This window comes from Theropithecus gelada, chromosome 6 (genome assembly GCF_003255815.1).
Source record: "Theropithecus gelada isolate Dixy chromosome 6, Tgel_1.0, whole genome shotgun sequence".
Classification (NCBI taxonomy): domain Eukaryota; kingdom Metazoa; phylum Chordata; class Mammalia; order Primates; family Cercopithecidae; genus Theropithecus; species Theropithecus gelada.
The window spans coordinates 8,846,476-8,869,941 of NC_037673.1; the positions used below are offsets into that span (position 1 = coordinate 8,846,476).

At 40.7% G+C, this 23,466-nt stretch overlaps 1 protein-coding gene across 1 annotated transcript in view; it reads right to left on the bottom strand.

The window, feature by feature from the left end:
* SEMA5A (semaphorin 5A) overlaps nt 1–23,466 on the bottom strand; it is a 517,335-nt gene that overhangs the window by 90,776 nt on the left and 403,093 nt on the right. The window contains exons 14-16 of the mRNA XM_025388084.1: nt 14,996–15,177; nt 11,314–11,457; nt 725–872 (exon numbers count right to left, since the gene is read on the bottom strand). Coding sequence (XP_025243869.1) covers nt 725–872; nt 11,314–11,457; nt 14,996–15,177 — 474 coding nt within the window. The remainder of the gene's footprint in view (nt 1–724; nt 873–11,313; nt 11,458–14,995; nt 15,178–23,466) is intronic.

Below are 23,466 nucleotides of genomic sequence, written 5' to 3' on the forward strand. Positions count from 1 at the left end.
AAGAACAGAAAACCAAACACCGCATGTTCTCACTCATAGGTGGGAACTGAACAATGAGATCACTTGGACTCAGGAAGGGGAACATCACACACTGGTGCCTATCATGGGGAGGGGGGAGGGGGGAGGGATTGCATTGGAGTTATACCTGATGTAAATGACGAGTTGATGGGTCCTGACGAGTTGATGGGTGCAGCACACCAACATGGCACACGTATACATATGTAACAAACCTGCACGTTATGCACATGTACCCTAAAACTTAAAGTATAATAATAATAAATAAATTTAAAAAAAAATTGAAAAACTTGCATGATTTTGCAATCTAGTGCTTGACCATGTTGTGTTTACAGAGCACTTAGTGTTTGCAGAACATCTAGTGTCTGCCAAGAATCTAATGTTTGCAGAAGATCCAGTGTGTGAGAGGACCTAATACCTTCAAAGCATCTATTGTAGGGGGAGCATCCAGCGTCTGGACATGTCATATTTATAGAGCATTTAGTATCTGGAGAGCATAAAGTGTGTGAAGAGCTTCTGGCATGTACAGAGCACCTGGTGTGTGAGACCACTTAGTGTTCGCAGCGTACCAAGTATGTGCAGAACCCCTAGTGTGTGCAGAACATTTATTGTTTGCAGAACCTCTAGTGCGTGCAGAGCATTTTGTGTGTATTGAGTCTGAATTCCTGGTTCTGGATTGTGAGCTGGGTATGAGAAGGAGGCTACTCACCACATTGCAGCCTGCACAGTCAGGCCCATTCTCACAGGTCCTGCGGCGAGCTTGAATGCCACCCCCGCACTGGGCTGTGCACCGTTCCCAAGGACCCCAGCCTGTCCAGAACATGTGTGGGGGACATAGCAAATGTTCATTGCAGTACCTGTAATGAGGAAACCGAAAGGAAAAGGAAACTAATTAGTGCCACTTGAAACCACCGACGTTTCCATCTCCAGCCCTGCAGCAGATGTTGAACCCATGGGCATGCTCTGCGTGGGGGAGCTTTTTGTATTTTGAGCAGTTGCACCATACAGAAGGCAGATGTGGTGCTGGCCATGCTGTGTGTGCACAGACAATGGGATGCGCGGCAGACAGTGAAGAAAATGCTAAACTCACAATGCAGGATGGATCTTCCTGTGCAGCCAATTAAAGGAAAAACAAACAAAACCCTTCAAACAGACACCCAAAAATAAGAGTATACAGAAAATATCTAGGTAGGGCATTTATCTTCTGAACATAAACATTGAAAGATAAAGCAGATTACAAATACAAAGTCAGCATAGCTTTACTTGGAATCCCTTTCTCATTCTTGAATCAAATCAGCCCATAGTTATATTAGAATAAGCTAAAGAAAAGTTAAAGCATGGGATTAGCATGAAGGCCCATGCTATATATTGCTTAGGCTGTTCTACTTTTAAATTTATTTGTAGGCTCTCAGAATAATGCCAAACAATTTAAAAGACCACTCGTTATTCAAAAAGAATTGAATTATTATACAGTTTTACAAACATTAGTTCAATTTTTCAGTGTTTGAATACACTTCTATACTTCTACATATTTTGCCAAATGTCAGCCAAATAGCCAAAGCCTCCTTTATCCTTATCATGAGTCATATTTCTCTTCAATTTTTAACACTGCAAGTGAAATGAAGTGAAGTGAGGAAACCAAACAAACAAAAAACGAAAAGGAAACAGCCTGGCATTCTACAGATTACAGATCATAGAAAGGAAGAGGTTACTCTGAACAGCAGCAAATGCAGCGAGACACACTCGGCGATTAATAGTCCATCTATGAAGCCCAAATTCCCAAATTTACCTTCTAGAGAATACTAGAATGCACAACTTTTTCTCATGTCCTCCTCTCTTGCCAGGCCATCTGCCTTAAGAAACAAGAGGCAAAGGTTCCCATCTGCTGGCATAAGTCAGACACCTTTATTGTCATCAATATTAATAAAGACTTAATCTTGCAGGGCCTATGCAAGAGGAATTGCAAGGGGCTTCCTGATCACAGGCGTTCACAGTTGAAGAGAAACACAGGGGTATGAACACAGCTCAGGATGTGCAAAACTATCTTAATACACAGTGGTATTACTGTAATTATTTATGCAGAAGTAAATGCTTTTACAGAACTGAAAATAAGGGCAAATGGTAGCCAGCCACCAGGAAAATAAGTTTGGAGAGTGTGGTTTCCCGACAGTAGATGCTGGTAAGATAGAACTGTTTTCCTGTCAAACCAGAAAAATTTCATGGGGAATGTGAGGGCTTCAGGAACAGAGACAGTGTGAAAAGCAGAAAGCAAGGTCAAGCTGAGGGGTGCCAACAGGATGGGGCACACTGAACCCCTGCCAGAGTTTTGAAAAATAATGGAAGGTAGAAATGGAATTCTACGCATGAAAGGTCATTGAGAAGAACAAAACAGAAAAAGGCAACAGGGAGTGGGATAATCTGTCTTTACCAAATACAGTAGAAAACTGGAACTTTATGAGAAATCAGGAAAGTTCCACAGAGCTCCAGAGACAAAATAACTCCATGAGAGTTAGATGGCAGACTTATCTCCAGGAGTGGTGCTTCATTTGACTATGCTCTGGAGTCCCTGAGATTCAAGGAGCTCCTCATATTTCAGTATGGGGTCTGCATCTCCCCAGACAGGGCAGTTTAGCAGCAGGAAGAGCCCATAGAACAAACAGCAACTAGAGGACACTGGATTGCAACAATTCAAATGAGAGATACTCCAACCTAGAAAAAAAACTACAGTGGTGTTGGAAAGAAGGGGAAGAAGTGGTGGAGATGGAGCTTGGTATAGTTAAAGAACAATATGGCAACTGTGTGTGTAAAGAAAACAAAACAAAACAGGGGAGTCCAAAGTCAGCCTCGTAACTGAAAGTGGAAGGCAGAAGACACTCTTACTTCCAGGGACAGAGAGGTGATATGCAGTGGGTGAAGGAACCTCCAGAGAGTCAAGAATCAATTGGGCAAGCAGTTTAGTTTGTCTAAACTTACATTTTTGAGCATAGCCAATGGAACTGAACAGTTATCACTCTTGCTTATCTTTTCCACATTTAAGATAACACAGAAACGTAAGGTTTTCCTCTTTAGATGGTAACTATAGTCTCCCAGGGTCCGATTCTCAGAGCTCAGGGCCACCGGACATTCCTACATGTAGTAGGGGAAGGGAAAGGACCTTCCAATTAAGAGATCATGGCCTCCAGATAGGAGAGACAAGACAAATGTGAGAATACAACAGATGAAAATCATTTGATCTTAGGAAGTACGTGCAAATGTGTCGAGTTCCAATAAGTAAATATTAATATGTGTGTTGGTTCATGGAGTATTCCAGGAGAAAATTGACATTTGTTTAGAGAACATATTTTGAGGAAGTCAAGAAAACTCAGAATATCAGAACTCTCAGCATTTAGTTAAAATATCTATGTGTAGATCACTGTGGGTAGAAGGAGAAGTAGGCCATCTCCATTTCTAAGCTGATTCACCGGCATTTAAAAGGCATGGACTTCTTAGAAAACTTGATCCTAATTTCAGCTTTCAACAACCCCCCTCCTAAAACACAACAACAAAAAAATGGGTATGGAAGGCAGAGGGAAACCTTACTAAAAATGTGTGTAAGGCCCTTAACTTTTAATAAAAAGCACAGCAGCTGAGCTACCATTTCCCCAAAGCAAAATAAACCATAGTGCACAAATCCTTTCTCTTATTTGCTGACAGCAGGCCACCTCTGAAAACGCTCAGCATGTTATTATTGTAAAAATCTACTGCAGGGTAACCTGTGCATGGAACTTTCAGCCAGTGTTAATAAATTGTCTACTGAGCTGCATTTTAAGGTTGTCAATAACCTGCCTTGTTTTTTTCTCTTTCTGCTATAGTAGTCCATGAAACAAGCCACACCAGGATCTGCTGGGGCGTCACCCTCTGAAATCGCAGCCTCCCCAGTGAGAGGGGTCAGAGGGAAATAGAAATTGTTAGGCTAGCTCTGTGTCTCTGTGTCTGGGTTTTCACTTAGGAATTCACCCTGGAAGAGACTGCTCAGAGGCAAAGTCCTTGGAAGCCTGTAAGTATGGATCCTCCACAATTGTGAGAAAGCATTTCCTCTGACCCTCTCCCTGCCCCCACCCCAACTTACTCACGCTCCTGAGAGAAGCCCCTCTTATGAAGCTATACAAAAAACAACGAGGTTGGAAGTCAGTTACCTTGGCATCTCTGCTGGTTAAGCGTTTTTAAAATTAATTGTGGATAAAATATCTACACAATGGGCCAGCAGTTGGTGTCCTTTCTCTAGTCCCCAACACGCTGCTGACTTTTAGCAAATAATGAGCTACAATGTTTTCCAAATGGCTCTTGAGTGTCTCTACTATGTTAAAGCATTGCAAGTCACAGATGCATCTCATGATGCATTAATAATTAAGATTTCAATTTTGCCCATGACTGCTTATTCTCATTTTGTATTTAAAAGTCAATTGATGTCCCAGCACTGTTTCTCTATAAATTATCCACTTTTTAAAATCACAAATCTAGTATCTTATGAAAATAATGACCTTTTATAATTCCATATGGACTAGATTCTCAGCACTATATCATGCAATAAATTGTGCTTTCTGTTACAAATTATAAATTGCATAAATTATGTTCCATTCTGGTTAGATCCATGCTAGTTGCTCACTGCAATCTTTGTTAACCTGAACCAATCAGGGCCTCTTCTGAACTATGTTCTCCTTGCTTCACTCTAAATGATGAGCCCTCTACTGGGCCATACTGCTATAATTAAATTTTTATGTCAACAGAGAAACTGCATGTACATTAAATCTACCATAATATTTAATTCAAGCCATTTAGGAAGAAAAATAACTTGTGAAGAACATCAGTTTGCCTCACCACAGGATGCAGCAAATATACCGATGAAGACAAATAATCACATAATAAAAACCACTGAGCCCTGGGACTCTTAACTTTGAGAACGCATTGGACAGGCTCTGTCATGGTCCCTGTGATCCCCAGCTCCTAGAATTCACACCTTGTGTAATCTCCTCCTATTGACTGTGAGTGGGACCTGTCACTGGCTTCTAACCAACAGAATATGTGAAAGATTTTGGAATGTCACTTCTGTCATTATGTTGCATAGATTGTAATGTCCTTATTGCAAGATAACTTTCTCCCTTATTGGCTTTGAGGAAGCAAGCAAAAAGGTGAGAAGGACCCAGTTGTCAAGGATTTGAGGGCAGCCTCCAGCTAACAGCCATCAAGAAACTGAGGCCCTCAGTCTGACATCCCACAAGGAACTGAAGGCTGCCAACAACAACACGATCTCGGGGGCAGGTCTTTCTCTAGCTGAGCCCCGATGACATCACAGTCAGGGCCTCTATGTTGATCACAGCCTTGTGAGAACCTGAAGTTGTGCCCAGTCTACGAAACTCACAGACACCATGAGCAAATAAACACCCGGTGCCTCAAATGCCTAAGTCTGCGGTAATGTTATTATACAACTATTAAAACAGACCGTGGTACGTCGGAGTGTGGTGCTACTGTAAGAGGTTAAAATGTGAAACTGGCTTTGAGACCAGGGAATGGCAGGAAGCAGAATAATTTTGAGGAGCACATTAAAGAAAATCTAAATCACCTTGAATCATCCATTAGTAGAAATCTGAAGTTAAAAGACACAGCCAGTAAGGGTTTAGAGGAAAATGGGATAAAGAACTAAAACTGAACATCAAAAAAGACAACCTTTCCACTATACACACAACAAAGAAAAATATGTGACATGATGCATGTGCCAATTGGTTCAATTTAGTCATCCATGATGTATTCATATTTTAAACAACATTTTGTACATGATAAATATTTACAAATTTTGTCAAAAATAAATTAGTTATTGAAAAAGACAAAAACACAATTAGAAAAACAGGCAAAATATTTGAATAGACATTTCTATAAATAAGATACACTAATGTCCACTAAGCATATGAGAAGATGCTCAACATTATTAGTCACTAAGGAAATTCAAATCAAAACCACAATGAGATACCAGTTCATACCTACTAGGATGGCTAAAATTAAAGAAAAAAAAGTAACAAGAATGCAAAGAGGCCGGGCGCGGTGGCTCACGCCTGTAATCCCAGCACTTTGGGAGGCCGAGGCGGGCGGATCACAAGGTCAGGAGATCGAGACCATGGTGAAACCCTGTCTCTACTAAAAATAGAAAAAATTAGCTGGGCACAGTGGTGGGCGCCTGTAGTCCCAGCTACTCGGGAGGCTGAGGCAGGAGAATGGCGTGAACCCGGGAGGCGGAGCTTGCAGTGAGCTGAGATTGCACCACTGCACTCCAGCCTGGGCGACAGAGCGAGACTCCGTCTCAAAAAAAAAAAAAAAAAAAAAGCAAACAAATTGGAACTCCCATACATTGCTGGTGGGAATGAATATTGGTGAAGTCCCCTTAGAAAGCAGCATGGTGTTTCTTCAAAAAGATAAACATAGAATTAACATACACTGCAGCAATTTCACTCCTAGATATACAGTATTCACAAAACAATTAAAACAGGGACTTAAAAAGATACTCATATGCCAATATTCAGTACAGCATTGACAATAGTCAAAAGATGAAAATAAACCAAGTGTCCACTGATGAAAAAAAAAAATGGAAAAACAAAATGTGGGATAGCCATACAACTGAATCTTATTTAACTTTACAAAAGGAATAAAGTTCTGACACATGCTACAACATGAAGGAACCTTGAACATTATGCTAAGTGAAACAAGACAGACACAAAATTGCAAATACTATAGGATTCCACTTATGTGACATAGCTATAAGAGGCAAATTAGTAGAGACAGAATATAAATTAGAGGTTACCAGGCATTGGCAGGAGGGTGGAATAAGGAATTGTTATTATTGCTTAACAATTACAGAGTTTATGTTTCAGGTGATAAAAAGTTTTGGAAATAGTAGTTATGGTTATACAATAATATGAATGTAAATAATGTCACTGAATTACACACTTAATAATGATTAAGTGGCAAATTTATGTTTTTCATGTGTGTGTGTGTGTGTGTGTGTAAAACCACAATAAAAACTTAAAAAGTAAACAGGAATATATTATCAGGAACTGGAAAAAGGGAGAATCGCATTACACAATGGGTAAAAGCTGCCAAAATTGTTACCTATGGTAGTATGAAAGGCAAAGCACCTAAGTTGAATTACATAACTAAGGAAATTTCCAAGCAAAGTGTTGAAGGTACTGCTTGGTCTCTTCATGCTGCTTACAGTAAAATGTAGGTGAAGAAAGAAAGACTGAGGAATGGATTATTAAACTAAAAGAATAGGGACTGGATGATTTTGGAAATCATTCACTTTTAATGAAAAATGATGCAAAAAAGATAAAAATATAAAATAGCTTTCACAGTCCTTTCAAGTACTGTTAGGGAAGGTTGGAACAGTAAAAGCTGAGGTAGTGACTATAAAACCTTTTATTGCAACCTCAGAAAGATGAAAGAATTGGAGTAGTATTTAGTTACATAGAGTCCTTTCTAGAGCAAGTGTGTGCCTCACAGACCCTCTCAACTGCATCAGATCACCTCTAGTGAGCTGGAGGGTGTTGTCTCTCAGCCATCTCAGCAGCACCCCAAGGTAGAGAAGGGCTAACTCAAAAAGTAGCTTTTGTTTAGTGGAGTAAACCTTGTGGAAATCCATTGAAGACTCATAATGTTTTTCAGAAACTTACTTCCACAAAGATACCAGCAGCTTGGATGGAAAGGGACAGAGAAAATACCCATGAAAGGCTGCTGGAAACCCTACACATTCTACTGACAGGAAGGAAGCTGACAAAACTACCTAGCTACAAGCACATGCTCTCTTCATGAAAAAGAAAGCCTGATTCAGGAAGTATAATTAACAGCCCAGAAGGCAGAGCCAAGAACCATAAAACATTATGCCCATTCCTTGAACTTAATTAAGCAACTCCCAACACTTGCTCAGCTAGATTTCATAATTTATATGGAACGGTGATTCCTTTATAATTTCCATCACCCCACACCACCTACTGCCTTTTTGAACAGAAATGAATCAACTCTGGAAGACAGACTTTATGGTAACCCTAGTGAGCTCTGCCTCCTGATATTCATACCCTGTGTCATCACCTCCTCTAAGTTGTGGAGGCCTGTGTCTTATTTCCGACCAACAGAATATGGCAAAGGGGTGAGATGTCACTTTTGTGATTATGTTACGTAAGTTTGTAATGCCCGTCTTGCAAGGAGACTGTCTTTCTTGCTGGATTTTAAAAGGCAAGTGACAACACCAGGAAGGATCACTTGGCAAGAAACTGAGAGTGATCTCTGGATAACAACTATGTAAGGAATTGAGGTCTGCAGTTTGACAGCCCACAAAGAACTGAATACAAACAACAACCACATGATATTGGAAGTGAATCTTTCCACAGTGGAGCCTCAGATGAGACCACAGCTCTGTCCCATGTTTTGATTGAAGCCTGCTGAGGCCCCAAGCATAGGATCTAGCTAGCCATATAGGAATTCCTGACCCATCGGGACTATGAGCTTTCAAAAAGAAATGTGTGTTGTTTTGAGCCACAAAGTTTATGGAACTACTATTACACAGCAGGAGGAAACTAGCACAGATAATAACATTTGCATCTTGATAATATTTACAGAGGTCCATTTTTTCCTTTGGTTAGTAGCCTCTCTGGGAGTTGGTGCTTCTACTCAGCTCTTGATACTCCAGAAAATCTTTTCAAGGAAATGTCAGAAGAGAAAAACAAAGTGTCTGTACGTTCTAAAGTACATGTAAAATTAAGCTAGCATTATTTTTCAGAAAAAAAATAATGTAAGTACTTCTGATATTTTTGTTGCAACAAAGCTCCCATTGAATAATTCTACATATTGGAGATGTCCCAGATGAAAAATCACTAACTATAAACCTACCATTAACTTAGGGAACCTTTCGAGAAGATCAATTCATTATCTTGTGGCTACCCAGGATTTCTTGAGGGTTGATGGTGTTCAAATAAATATGATATAAATTTATTATTTCTTATGCCTAGTTCTTAGTCTTTTGTATGCTCCCATGGAGATCATAGCCTCTTTCAATCTTGAGTTTAGTCCTCAAATATCCCCATTGTTGGATCTGAATGCTTTTATATTTCTTAGGTGAAGAGACCTTTCGTATAACATGGCAGAGACACCTAAGAACCTATTGCTTATGAAGACCACGGAGGAAACTTTAGGTACTTGGTTTTTCTTATTTTCATTAAGCTCCCAGTAGCCCCCTAAAAAGACTATTCAAGAGAAAAGCTTAAATTTTATAAAAATTTTACATAGTCCCTGTTCTTAGTATCCATCTCTTATTTAAATTCACGTTTTCCCCCATTGAGCAAATGCTAATCTACAAGTGAACATTTCTTCTGTACAAAAGGAATATTTTACATGTAAGTCCCTCAAACACACTTGCCATCTTTATTCCTCATCTTTTCCTGAAGACACTGCTGTATGAAAAATCCTATGTGGATGCAAACATACACATCTGTCAGCCACATTGTGAATCAGCCTCTTCTTTCCTGAGTGATCAGCCTGGGAATGGTGATAACACATGCTAAGTTTGTGGTGGTGCCTTGACTCTAGGGAAGACTTTGCACAGATGGAAGTGACTTTGCCTTGATGGGCTGTACAGGTTGAGCATCCCTCAGCTGAAATGTTCAGGACCATTCGTGTTTTGGATTTCACATTGTTTCAGATTTTGGAATATTGGTGTCTATATAATGAGATATCTTGGGGATAGGACCCAAGTCTAAATACAAAATTCATTCATGCATCAAATATACCATATACACAAAGGCTGGATGTAGTTTTATATATTTTAAATAATTTCTTGCATAAAACAAAGTTTTGACAGCATTTTGACTGCCACCAGTCAAAAGATTTTGACCGCAAAAGTCAAAAAACCAGTGTGGAAATTGCCACTTGTGACATCATGTCAGTACTGGAAAAGTTGTGGATTTTGAAGCATATTGGGTTTCAGATTTTCAGATTAGGGATGTTCAGCCTGTCCTAGATGACAATGTATAGCATTTAGAAACTTCCAACCAATTTAAAATTGTACAAGGCTTGGAAATAATAGGGAGACAATTCTTCCATAATAGGCTTTCCCACTTATCAACTGGTGTTAGAAAATGACAGGCTTGCACAAGACTGTCTCAGGGACTGCTTCAAAAATGACAAACCCTGCTTGGTAAAAATCATCTTCATTTCCTATTAGTCAAAAGGAATGAAATCTTAATTGGCAAGTGAGGAACTCACTGGAAGAAAGAAAGGAATGATTCTTCCTAGTTGATTTTAAGTTGTAACAAACACCTACTGGAGAGCTATCTAAACAGTAAGTCTGTTGGTTCTGTTCATATAAATACTAAATGCATAGCAAATAACTATATATAATATTTTTATTCGAAGCTCCACTGAGCTCATGTCATCAAATATAAACCTACTACATTTTAATTAAAATGCATTGAAAGTCATTCAACAAATTTATATTAGTATAGCTGAATAAGAATTCTGAAAGCACTGTGAAATTTACCTACTTGAATTCTTTCCCAATAGTGACAAATTAGAATAAACATAAATAGTATATTTAATGCATATTAAGACAGATTCATTAATCTTGCAAAACAGATTCAATGATTACGATTGCAGAGGTTGAGCCTGAAACCAAACGTCTAATTCTACACCAAGAAACAAATTGTTAAATCCAAGACTAAATCAAAATGTCGCCATGATGTGCTGAAAGCTCAAAATACACGTGGAAAAGAATCCCGAATTTGGGTTGTGGCTGCAGCTTCATTGAGGGTATTTCTGAATATGCCCTTCCATGCCTTCCAGAGGATTAACTGAGTACGATGAAAACCTTACCGCACCTGCCCAATAGTGTCTGCATCCGGGACCTTCTTGGTCCTCCTCGGAACTGAAGCTTTGAGACCGGTCTGGTTAAATTCTCACCAGAATAAGTCTCCTGCAGACGTACTTCCACAATCTCCAGGAGCCTAACACAGCACAGAGGTCCCTGGGGACTCTAATGCCTTAGCAATTGCTCACCAGAGCCAACCCAGCTGTGTAGGCACCAGAGCAGCCCAGTGATGCTGTCAACGAGGCTTTGATCAAAATTAAAGGTTGCCAGGAAAAGAAGAGGACGACTGGCTCAGCGGAAAGGGATGCCACACATAAGCTACGGTAGATCCAACACTAAAACCGCGGGGAACCCGACCTGGCCGGAATGAGAGTAAGCGTGAGGGTGGCGGTGCTGGCAGCCGGGTGGTCACGTACCTTTCCTCGCGGTTCTGTCCCACGCACACCCGGCCCCCGTGCCTGGGAGTGGGGTTGCTGCAGGAGCGCTGCCGCACCTGGAAGCCGATCCCACAGGTAGTGCTGCAGGGAGACCACGACGTCCAGGGAGTCCAGCCTCCGTTCCTGAGGGAAGGGAAGCAATGCAATCATTAGGTCAGGCAGGCCCAGAGTCCAAGCCCTGTCTGCACCCACAGCCAAATGCCTGTGTTCCCCAGGAGGATCACGCTCGGGGCTGCTGGGGAGAGGGCACACCAGCCACGGAACTGAATGGTCTGCACCCTGTGAATCTCAATTCCTGTGTCTGCAGCCCCCAGGCATCTGGTTTCTAGTCAAGATAGGAAATTTGAGAATAAACTTTTAAGTGCACTATAAATAATGGACTATACTAGAAACTATAAAAAAAAATTGAGTTATGAAAATATTAAACTAATAAAGAATAAGGTTATTTCACTGACAAGCATTTAGAAATGAATCCCTACACCTCTAGAGTTTATGAGTTTTTTGGACTTGTATTATATCATTTATAATCTATGAAAAGTGCACCTCTGGACAAAATGCTCATCTAAAACTGCCTAAAATGCTTTCTTTTAAAATCTATTAATATCAGTGACAATCAGTAACTCTCCTGAGAGCGTTCAAACTGATAAAGAGTGTTGTATTGTTAGAATAATGTTCAAAGCTTTCAAATGAAAGAGTGCTGTATTGTTAGCATAATATTCAAAGCTTTAAAAGGAACTTTATTAAAAATTTAAAAAGGACATCTAAATTCAGATTCTTGGCTATCTTTTAACAAACTGACAGAGACATAAAGAGCGCAAAGTGCAAATTGCATATAACTGACTGTGTATTTATGTTATTACACATATAGAGTAATGTAGATATATAAAAATATGAAATAAAAATAGGATGAACTAATTTTTTAAAAATTTTAAATTATATTGATAGCTCTAGAAATGTGTTAGTATTGTATTTTTTCCTCAAAATGCCTGTATTCAGACTGGTTATAATTTAAGTGTCCCCCTTAACACTTTGTTCCTGCTATTAAAAAACTTATAGGTTTTTTTAACTTTATGCGTTAAAATATATATTAAATCCACATTCCAAACTTCCAAATAGATGGTCTACTTCGTGCAGAATTTTTTTCACTTCTGCAATCACATATGCATTTCTTTGGATATTTGTCACCTTCGTCCATAAGATTTACATTTCCTGTGAAAAAATATTAGCTCACACTAATTCTCATTTTTACTTTATGCATTTCCTTTTAAAACATGGAGGTCAACAACTATGCCACTGAAGTTCCTGTTATAAATAATATGTTGAATAATATCATATTAAAAATAATTTCAAACAAAAATTATTCTGAGAAAATTCTTAGAATATTTCATGTTTTCCTACTTTATTGAAACCTAATGATTTAATAAAATATGTAGTCAGAGCTTTATGTGTCATATTATAATAAAATTGCTCTATAATAATTTAACCAAAATTATCACACAATAAGACAAATCTTCCCACATTTCTTATAAAGGTAATCAGCTAGTATCTTATACCCTGCTACCTACAATGTTAAAAATTATCCATGTTATTCACTGAATTATATTTAAAAATTTAAATAGCAGTTTTAGTATAAATCAATTACATTTAACTTGCAGAGTTTCATTATATATGAAAAAATTGTTAGATCATGCAGAAAATGGTGCTTTCAAATTTGTTTGGAAACTCTTCATTTCTTAAATCTTTTAGCAAATGTGGATTGACTTTTTTTTTTTTTTTTTTTTTTTTTTTTTGAGACAGAGTCTTGCTCTGTCGCCAGGCTGGAGTGCAGTGGCACTAACTCAGCTCCCTGCAACCTCTGCCTCCCGGGATCAAGCGATTCTCCTGCCTCAGCCTCCCAAGTAGCTGGTAATACAGGCATGCACCACCATGCCCAGCTAATTTTGTATTTTTAGTAGATTGGTTTTCTTCATGTTGGTCAGGCTGGTTTTGAACTCCTGACCCTGAGTGATCTGCCCACCTCAGCCTCCCAAAGTGTTGGGATTACAGGCATGAGCCACCGGGCCAGGACACAAATGTGGAATTTTATGACATATTCCATTTACAATATATGGAACATGTTTGTATATAGGGTAGTAAGTAAATAAAAGTGTATATAAGTAATAGGAAAAGAATATCTGAGGAAAGAAGTGAACGCAGCTTTACATGTATATGTCTATTACCCAGACCTGAGTTTCCATACTTTTAAATGCTGCTTAGAGGCAGACATAGTTACCAAACAAGTCACATAAAGTAAACAGACATCAGTAGGGGGGTCACTTTCATGATTATTAGTACAAAGCTATCCACTCATGCTTTTAAAGCCTCATTCAAACTAGTTCACTTACTAAATTTTTAATCTTTAAATAACTACTAGTTGCACTGCAGCTCTGCTTAGAAAATGGCTTTCCAACTAGAGCAAGATCTGAAGACATACCAATAAATAAGTTATAGCAATTCATTTGACAGTCTTATTTTTCCATTGAACAATATGAGCAAAGAGTATTAGCTACTTGTTGTCATCTTCAAACAACAGCACTTTGATAGCTTTTGTAAGTTTCAGCCAGGCATCTGTGGAAATCATTTCATTTAATACAGAGCATACAGTACATAATACAATGTTGATAGGTCTGTGTCCTCTGTAATATAAAAAACAAAAACAAAAAAACCCTAATCTCTGTGGCCCTGATTTGTTCCTTTCACCTTGGTGGTGAGAAAAATGTGAGCAGAGGGCAAAGTCCGCCTTTTGCTCGCGCACTTTACTTTCCTGGCCAGCTTCCCCTTAGGCATGCGTGCCTGCATGACCTGGGCTCTCCTATAATTTGATCACCCAATCTGATGTCCACTGTGAGTGACTTCATCAACAATTGTCCCAGAGACTTTTTTCTTTTTCTTTCATTCTAAGTGGGCTCATGGAAAGCAGATAATATGTTTAAAAAATACCGCCAATTAATGAACGAGTGACAAGGAAGCATAAAGACTGATCTCAGAAGCGTTCCTCATACTTGCCTTAAAATTTCTCTGTGATCATGGTGTTATAGGTGCAAGGGATGGAGAGCAAATGGAATATAGTTGTAAAATAAATAAATAAATAAATAAAACAACACCACAATAAGCGGAAGCAACAGGAAAGCTATTCAGTAGGTTATGTTATTTAAACTGCTCTCTTGATTACCCAGTGCCTAATGTTAGCTGAGGTGAGAGGTGAGGTGCCCTGAGCTCCGATATCCTATAGAGTAGACCAAGTTGATCAAGGACTTGGCTTCTTCTGCCTCCTAACCTAGAGTTATTATGTCCTACCCCAATGGACTATTAGTTGATATATTCCAGGAAAAGATTATCAAATAACATGGATGTTTTCCTGAAACAAAGTCAATCATATTGTTCAAATTATAAATACTTTTCCTAATCTAATGAAGAGTATGTGAATAAGTGTAGATCTGTAATCCAGTTTGTAGTTCAAAATCTCCTTCCAAAAATCATGTAATTTTTAAATGATGAATGTCCACAGTGTTTCACTACAGTTCTCTCCGAAAGGGAGTTATGTTATGAATGATGTCCCAAATTCGTCAAGAGTCTGAGTTTAATACACAACAGCACAACTGGCATGTTCTGAGGGGCACACCTGGAACAGTTGGCGATCTCCATGCTAGGGCCTTCACACTGCCAGCCACCACACTGGGGGGCTGGGCTGTCGCAGGAGCGGGTTCGACAGAGGCAGGATCCCACGGCGCTGCCATCTGTGTGCGTGCAAGGCGTCCACGGAGACCACACGCCAAAGTGTCCATCCACGGTGAGATTCCTGGTCTAGGAAGCAAAACCAAGTACAGGTGTCAGAAAATGTTCAAGCTGAACACATACTACAGTAAAAATTAAAAATCCCTCATAAGACAATCAAAATTCCTTTAGATGTTTTTTGTTGTTGCAATTAGAAAAAGATTGCATGAGGGAGTATTTCAACGTAAAGTCATAGAGGTCATTGCTGGAGATGGTGAGGAAGAAGCAGTGAGGGAGGCAGAGGGAAAGGCGAGGCAGAAAAGGAGAAGAAGAAAAAGAAGAGAAACATGAAGAAGAAGAAGGAAAAGGAGGAGGGGAGGAGAAGGAAAGGAAGGAAAAGAAAAAGGAGAAGGAGAAGAATGATGGGAGAAAGAAGGCTGAGAAGAGAGGAGGAGGAGTGAAGGATACTAGTAACTTGGCAATCAAGTTACAGCCAAATTGTCCACTAATTTGGAAAATTCAAAACGAAGAGGAACTGGAGTGAAAAATCACAGCTGCACAACCCCATTTCATGTTTATGTGCCTTTAAAAAATGAAAGCTTAGTAACATTTATCATTAAAGACCTGGTTTGGCTCTCAAACTGAAAGCATTCAATTCAGGACATATTTAAAGAGCATCTACTAAGCAGCTGCAGCGCTTCTCTTTGTTAAGTGCATCCCAGTCAAACCTATGTTCTGATCAACTTCTAAGAGCTTATGGGCCAGTGAGAAAGAGCTAGACAAGTAATTATTACCCCACGTAGAATCCGACGATGGATTCACAAATGGGGGCTATGGGAGCAGAGGAGAGAACACCCAACAGGCTCACGGGGTCTGGGAAGAGCAACGAGGGGCCTGTGTTGAGTCTTAAAGAGTGAAGAAAGAGCCAAGTAGAGGGGCTGGCAAGGGCTGGCAAGGGTGAGGGCAGAGGAATGAGGCTGCCAAATGGGAAGGGTACATGGGTGTTCCCCGTCAGTGTGGGGTGAGCTGGTGGTTCAAGGGGAGCAACACCAAGGACTGAGGAGGAGCCCAGGGCAGGGACCTCATGGGGAGGGGTCAGGGAGCCCCCTGAGCTTGCTGGTGTGGCACCTCTGAAGGCACTCAAGGGGAGGGCATGGCATGGCTGGCACATGCATGACCAGCTCTGGTGTGGCAGAGGCACCAGCGCGTACCTGGCTCATTGAAGTAAGGGACAGCTTCCTGCCAAATCCGATAAGCAAATCTGCTCAAGAGGTGGCAGTGCCGCTGGGAGGAGAGACTCATGCAGCACAGCCTCACATCACATGCCCAGAAACCAGCTAATGGATCTCTCCTCAGAAAGGCAATGGGAAGAAGGTCTAAGAGTCCTGTTTTGGTGGTTGTTGTTTTTGAGACGGAGTCTCGCTCTGTTACGCAGGCTGGAGTACAGTGGTGTGGTCTTGGCTCACTGCAACCTCCACCTCCCAGGTTCAAACGATTCTCGTGTCTCAGCCTCCCAAGTAGCTAGGACTACAGGCACCTGCCACCACACCAGCTAATTTTTATATTTTTAGTAGAGACAGGGTTTCACCATGTTGGCCAGGCTAGTCTCGAACTCCTGACCTCAAATGATCAGCTCTCCTTGGCCTCTCAAAGTGCTGGGATTACAGGCATGAGCCAGCATGCACAGTCTCCAAACCTCCTAATATTAATATGGAAACTTAAGCATCCCTGAGAAAATCTGACCAAGGAAGAGCTTTGGTGATGAGTGAACCGCATGCTTTCACCTTGCCCTCTGTGACCGGCTGCACCCCTCCTCCTCTGCCAGAGTTCTCTTCCAGAACCATCTATTACCTTCAGAAAGACTCATCGTCCTCACGAGAAACAAGTCACAAGAAACAACTCTATGTACCATAAAGTTCATTCTCTTTGGGTTACACACTATACCCATACTTCGCCATTTCAGAATAATGCCGACACCATATTTTGTGGATAAAAATATCGGTAAAGTTTACTTTTGATTCATCATTGCCCCAAATACAATAGGATCTAAACATGAAAAGTGTTCGTTGTCTTTGACATAACTGGTTGGCCAAATCCAGTTGCTATACTTATGACTATCCCTCCTTTCTAACCAACCCTCTAACATTTTCTATCCAGTAAGGCGGATGGGATTGGGAATTTCCCCCCATACCTGGCTATTTATGTAAGAAACTGTGACAAAAAGGATGGAATGGAGCTGCACCATCTGTTAGAGCAATTCTTTTCTTTTCTTTTTTTAAATTTTACTTTAAGTTCTGGGATACATGTGCAAAACGTGCAGGTTTGTTACATAGGTATATATGTGCCATGGTGGTTTGCTGCACCTATCATCCCATCATCTAGGTTTTAAATTCCACATGCATTAGGTATTTGTCCTAATGCTCTCCCTCCCCTTTCCCTCACCCTCCAACAGGTCCCAATGTGTGATGTTCACCTCCCTGTGCCCATGTGTTCTCATTGTTCAACTCCCATTTATGAGTAAGAACATGCAGTATTTGGTTTTCTGTTAGAGCAATTCTAAGTGCTACGCTGGATCCTACTCAAGAGGAAAATATCCCCATTTCCAAGATCCCAGTGGCCTCCCTGTTGGCTTAGATGAAAAGACAGCACCTACTCTGATCATAAGGTTCCCTGAGGACCATAGTGTTTTCTTGGAGAAACCAAGCCTTGCATGACAACGTGACTCAAGCCACTAACATAGCAGATTCGGTTGTTAAAGAGGCAAAGACCCTACCATTTGGGAGTTTCAACATTCTCCTTTCACCTCTTTATCAGCCCTCCCTCTTGTCTTCAGCCAAAGGACTCCTGTGTCGGTGGATAAGAGGTGGACAGTCAGTTTCAAACGCAGTTCCTATGAGCAAACACAGTTCCTATGCTAGCACATCCGCGCCTGCTTTAACATCCAGACTCCTGCTTGCTGTGCAAACATTGCTGGTATTGTTTTGACTGTAAAAAGCACAAGTCTCTTGTTCACGGAGGCAGCCTCAAGCAATAACGGTGGTCAGACAGACAGAACATTTGCATCATAGTTACACAATATATAGGTCTGTACTATTTTGACCCTTCACAGTGTGGGCTCAGTTAAGAAACCTTCCAGGGCTGCTGAAGGCCCCAGGGAACACCACCATGGGATCTGTGACCATCCTAAGCCTGCAGGTGGGAGGGAGGACAGGGTAGCTGGAGCCATCCTTGGTTGAAGGGGGTAAGGGAACGATACTCCAGTCTCATTCCTCTTGCCCATGCCTCTCATTACGTGAGCCCAAGGCCACAAGACAGCAAGGGAGAGAGGACCGGACACTGGATGTGAGGAAGGTCAGACCCTTGGGGCAGAGAGTGAGTGGGGAGGGAGACTCTCTGAGAGGTTCTCTGGGACAATTGGTCATCCTTTGCCTCACTTTTCTATGAAGCTGTAACAACTCCAATAGTTCATCTCGCCTCCGCTCAGAAAGCCAAATACACTGGGAACAACAGGAAGGACAGGAAAGAAAGAGCTGAATTATTACAGGGCCAGGCAAGTGAGGAGAACAGAAAGGAACTCCTCAAGCCTGGCTCCCTGAGAATGGAGAGACTAGGGGTTTGTGACCGTACTTTGGCAGGCCAGGGCTGGCGAACCAAAACAGTTAATTAAATCACAGGGGTGTGAAAACTGCCTCCAGGCAGCTGAGTCAGTTCCCGAGAGGGGGTCTCAGGACTACCCAGCGGCTTTGGTCAGCTGAAGTGCTGAATCTGAACAATATCTCAAAGGCCACTTCTTTAGGTTCCACAATTGCAGTGTTATCTATAGGGGTAGCTAGAGAAGTTATGAATCTTGTGACCTCTGGTTACCTGAATCTGCAGCAAACAGCTTAAAGAAAAGCAGGCTACGTGTCAGCAGATCATGGTTGATACCTATTCTTCAGCAAAGTTCAAGCCCTTATCACTGTGAATACAGATTCAATCTCTAAATAAGAGGACAGGGAGGTAAGTTTTCCTTGCCTCAAAATTTAACCATCAACTACATTCCTCTCATAGTTATCTTGGCGTTGGCCTCTGTGTTATTCTATGCAAAACAAGAATACATAAAACAATTTAGCCTGCGATGTTAGAAGCAAGATGGAATCAGTCACACTACAATTCGCTCATCACTTCTAATTCTGCAAAGGCTGTTTCAAAGGCATGAGGGGTCATGCAGGTTGGGATGCTGTGGAGGTCAGAGTAGTTCTATCTTGGATGCTAATCCCCCATGTTGACTTCTGATTAACCCCAGTTCTGGGAATGCCTCTAAGATTTCCAGTTTACCTGTCATTCCTTGTGTAAGAGCATGTACTTAATGCAAACCCTGCCCTTCAGCAAATTCCTAGGCATTCCCTCTGAAGCACGTATACCCTTTCCCTATGGCACATAAGCCCTGGGAATAATCCATGGAGCTCTACCGGTCCTGCAGCTGCCCAAGAGCATATTTCTCTCTGTAAGTTCCCAATAAACTCACCCTATACCAACAAACTGAATTTGTCTGCCTCACTCTTGGGTTTCCTGAGTCCTTCTGTGTTTGGGGGTTTATTTGCACATACATCCCTTTCATGAAGCAGATGCATTTGTGATTTTTTTTTTGAATGTTTATAAATCCCCCTAGTATTAATCGGAAACATTTGAGATGGCAGAATTGGGACAGATTAGAGAATCTGAGGCAAAGAAGAGTCTTTCTAAGCCCCTTTAGTCTCCATTTCCTCATCTAAAATACAAACGGAATGAGCAGGGAGTTTCCTAGGATCTCCTTAGCTCTAAGAGGTCATGAGGAAATCCTAAACTCATGATGATATAGACAATAGAAATATCTAAGACTCTGAGGCCAGAAGGAAATACAATATGATGGTGACAATGGAATGAAGATGGAAACAGAAATCACTCATAGTTCCAGTCCACGTGCTTCCTTAAAATAATCTCCTGTCCTGGAAGGAACCTGAGAATTTCCATTTTTCCCAAGAGGCTAAGGTAGGGACACCAGCCAAGGTAATGGATTTTTATGAAGAAAGTACTTTGGAACAAAGGGGATTTGCATTCATTATGGGAATTATTCCTCACCATTGTGAGGTGAAGCAGAGGGAGTAGGAATCTATGGTGAGTTGGGATGGTACCACCAGCCACACTTCTGAACCTCAAACAGGACATATCTGAGGTCAGGGTTGAATTCTGACTAGGCTATAAGCCAATCATGGCAACCCCCTCGGTTGGGCCAGTGCTGGGTCTAGAAACTGACATGTGACCCAGTTCTGGCCAATGAGACTCAAGAGGACACTGTAAGAGGTTTCTAGAAACTATTTTCTTTCAAATGAAGAGGAGGAAGCTTTCTCTGTTCCTTCTCTTCCTTCCTGCTTTGGACATGGTTATGTGTGAATATGAAACTTGGCAATCCTGCTGCCATCTTGTGAGCAAAAGGAGAAAGGCTAGGGAATCAAAGACTTGATCATCTGCTGTCCTCCCTGAGCTGGGCAGCAGATTCAGCCCCTCACGATGCACCACAGGGTGAAAATAGTCCTTTATTAGACCCTATTCACAGGAAATTTAATTACCATTAGGCACATGCAATCTATCTGATTTAATCTATTTATGCTTTTTTTATAGGAAAATTAAACTGAGATTCAAATGAATTTGATAACATCCCAAAGATTCCCTAGCTAGTTATTTGAAAGATGTAATTTGAAGCACTGGTCTTCCTTTTTCCCACTGCCCCAGAGTTTCCAGAGTTTCTCCACAATGGGATTATTGACATTTGGACTGGATAATTTGTTGTAGGGGCTGCCCTGTGCATAACAGGATGTTTAGTGACACCCCTGGCCTCCACCCACTGGATGCCAATGCCCTACCACCCCAAGATGTGACAACCCAAAATGTCTCCAGACATTGCTAAATGTCCCTCGGGGCAACTTTTTTCTTGACTGAGAACCACTGCACCAGACATTCTTTGTTCATTTTCTTTTGGTCTAGCATGAGTTAGTAGGGTCTTAAGCAAAGAGATGCTATAAATGTTCTTTTTCCAAATATATGAATCAGCAAAAGAGGAGCTTATAAGAAAGGCACAGGAAAAGAGAGGAAGAACTTGAAATAAGTGATGGCTAATGAAAGAATGAAGAGGAAGAGGCAAATAAAATAGAGCAGAAACAGTTACCAAACCCCGGAAAGAAAAGGAACTGCATTGGGCAAATCAAAGTGACAGCAACAGCAATTGCACTTCAACGGGATGAAAATGTGAGATTCAGTTTCTGGCCATGGCTGGAGTAGATGAAGACTTTAAGTGTAGCGTTTTCAATCCAGGATCACTGTAGTCAGTTCTACCGCATTTCAGAACGAGAACTTGCAATCCTCAGAAAAGTACATGGGTCTTTGGGTACAGGTTCTCTGTGTTGCATTTAAGCACTTGCTCATTTTGACCCTGAGTATATTCGTTTAAGAATCTGCCTAGAAAGCAGATCCATGAATAACAATGTAAGTGCTGTGGCTTTACTTTTTCATATGAATAGGTATTTTTATATTTTCTTAGGCTTCCTTAAACAGACATCAGACATATATCTAGAATAAATTATCTGTAGTTGTGCTATCTTCTAGATTTCTGTAATGCAACTTTCTGTTAGGGGTATGTGTGTTATACTATTTAATATTAAACATTAGACCTTAGTAAGACATACACCATGTAGTGGTAGTTTCGTGTATGCCCGGCACTGTGCTTTACAGGTATTAACTCCTTGAATCTTTAACACATCGCTAGCAACTACAGCCCATTTTACAGATTTGAAATGGGCTGAGATAGGATAAGTAAGTTGCTCAAAGTCACTCTGGTTGTCGAGACCATCCTGGCAAACACGGTGAAACCCCGTCTCTACTAAAAATACAAAAAAATTAGCTGGGCGTGGTGGCAGGTGCCTGTAGTCCCAGCTTCTAAGGAGGCTGAGGCAGGAGAATGGCGTGAACTCGGGAGGTGGCGGAGCTTGCAGTGACCGGAGATCGCGCCACTGCACTCCAGCCTGGGCGACAGAGCAAGACTCCGTCTCAAAAAAAAAAAAAAAAAAAGGTCACTCTGGTTGTAAAAGACCCAAGAATCAAACAAGCTAATCAACCACTTCATTCTGTAAAGTGATTTGTAGATCCTTCTTTGGTGAGAGTCTCAAAGAAATGAGCTTCAAGTAATTTTACCCCCAACTCTGTAATAGCAAATTTCCCTTCAACTAGGAAATAGCAGGTTTCCAAGTGCTAGCTAAGGAAGATGCGATTTTTGTTACCAAGCACCATCTACAATCCTATATTTCATTTGTTCATGTCCATTTCATTAATTTCAACTGACCAAGGATGTAGATGCATTTGGTGAGTGCAAAGGTCCCTGGAGCATATCTTTAGATTCTTACTGTATTCCAACCACTATTGTTTCATGACTTAACTGAAGTCTTATTTTTCTATTCTGATATTTTTTCAAAAGTTAAAAAACATTTCTTTTTAAAATTTTCAGGTAAATTTTGCAAGAGAATATAACAAAACAGAATGTTAGATATGCTCCTTGGGAAAGCTTGTCTCATGCTAGGATATCAACTAAGCATCATCCCTAAGCCTATCTCTGCAAATGAGTTACACAGGAAACACAGTGCCTCTAAAAAGAACTAACCTGAAGCGATGTGCAGCCTCTGATAGGATGGGTGAACTAGGGAAATAGTTATCTAATACCTCTGAGCCCCACCTCTTCCATTTATAAAATGGAAGCAAAAATGTCTGTCCCTGGGGATCACAGTGAACATTAAATGAGACAATCCATTGAAAGTTGCCTCACATAGCACTGAGCACATGTTCTAGATACACAAGTAAACCTTAGGACTCTTTTCTTTCTCCTATATCAAGATTCTATCACAAATTCAGAAATAATCTCTCACCTGCTTTCTCAGCATCAACTGATGGTTGCCTCTGCTTTAGGAAGATGTTGAGAGCTTAGAAGGGCATTATCCCGAAGATTAGGGATAATGTCAAAAATATTCAATTTAAATCCTGGTTTCTTTCCCAGTGCAGTTTTGGTATATTTGATAAATCCTTTAGACTATAGTCTATGGTACTGCCATCTAAAAGAGGGCTCTGGGCTTGATCATTGCTAAAATCCCCTTTTATTCTAAAGACACTAACTACATAATGGCATTGAGAAGAATCCTGTTATTAGGAGACCCCTAGGTATTTATTTGGTCTTTGTATTTGTTAGTTATTACATTATGTATAGCCCATTTTGCTTTGCTGTAAAGGAATACCTGAGGCTGGGTAATTTATAAAGAAAAGAGGTTTATTTTAGTCACAGTTTTGCAGACCAAGCAGCACAGTGTTGGCATCTGCCTC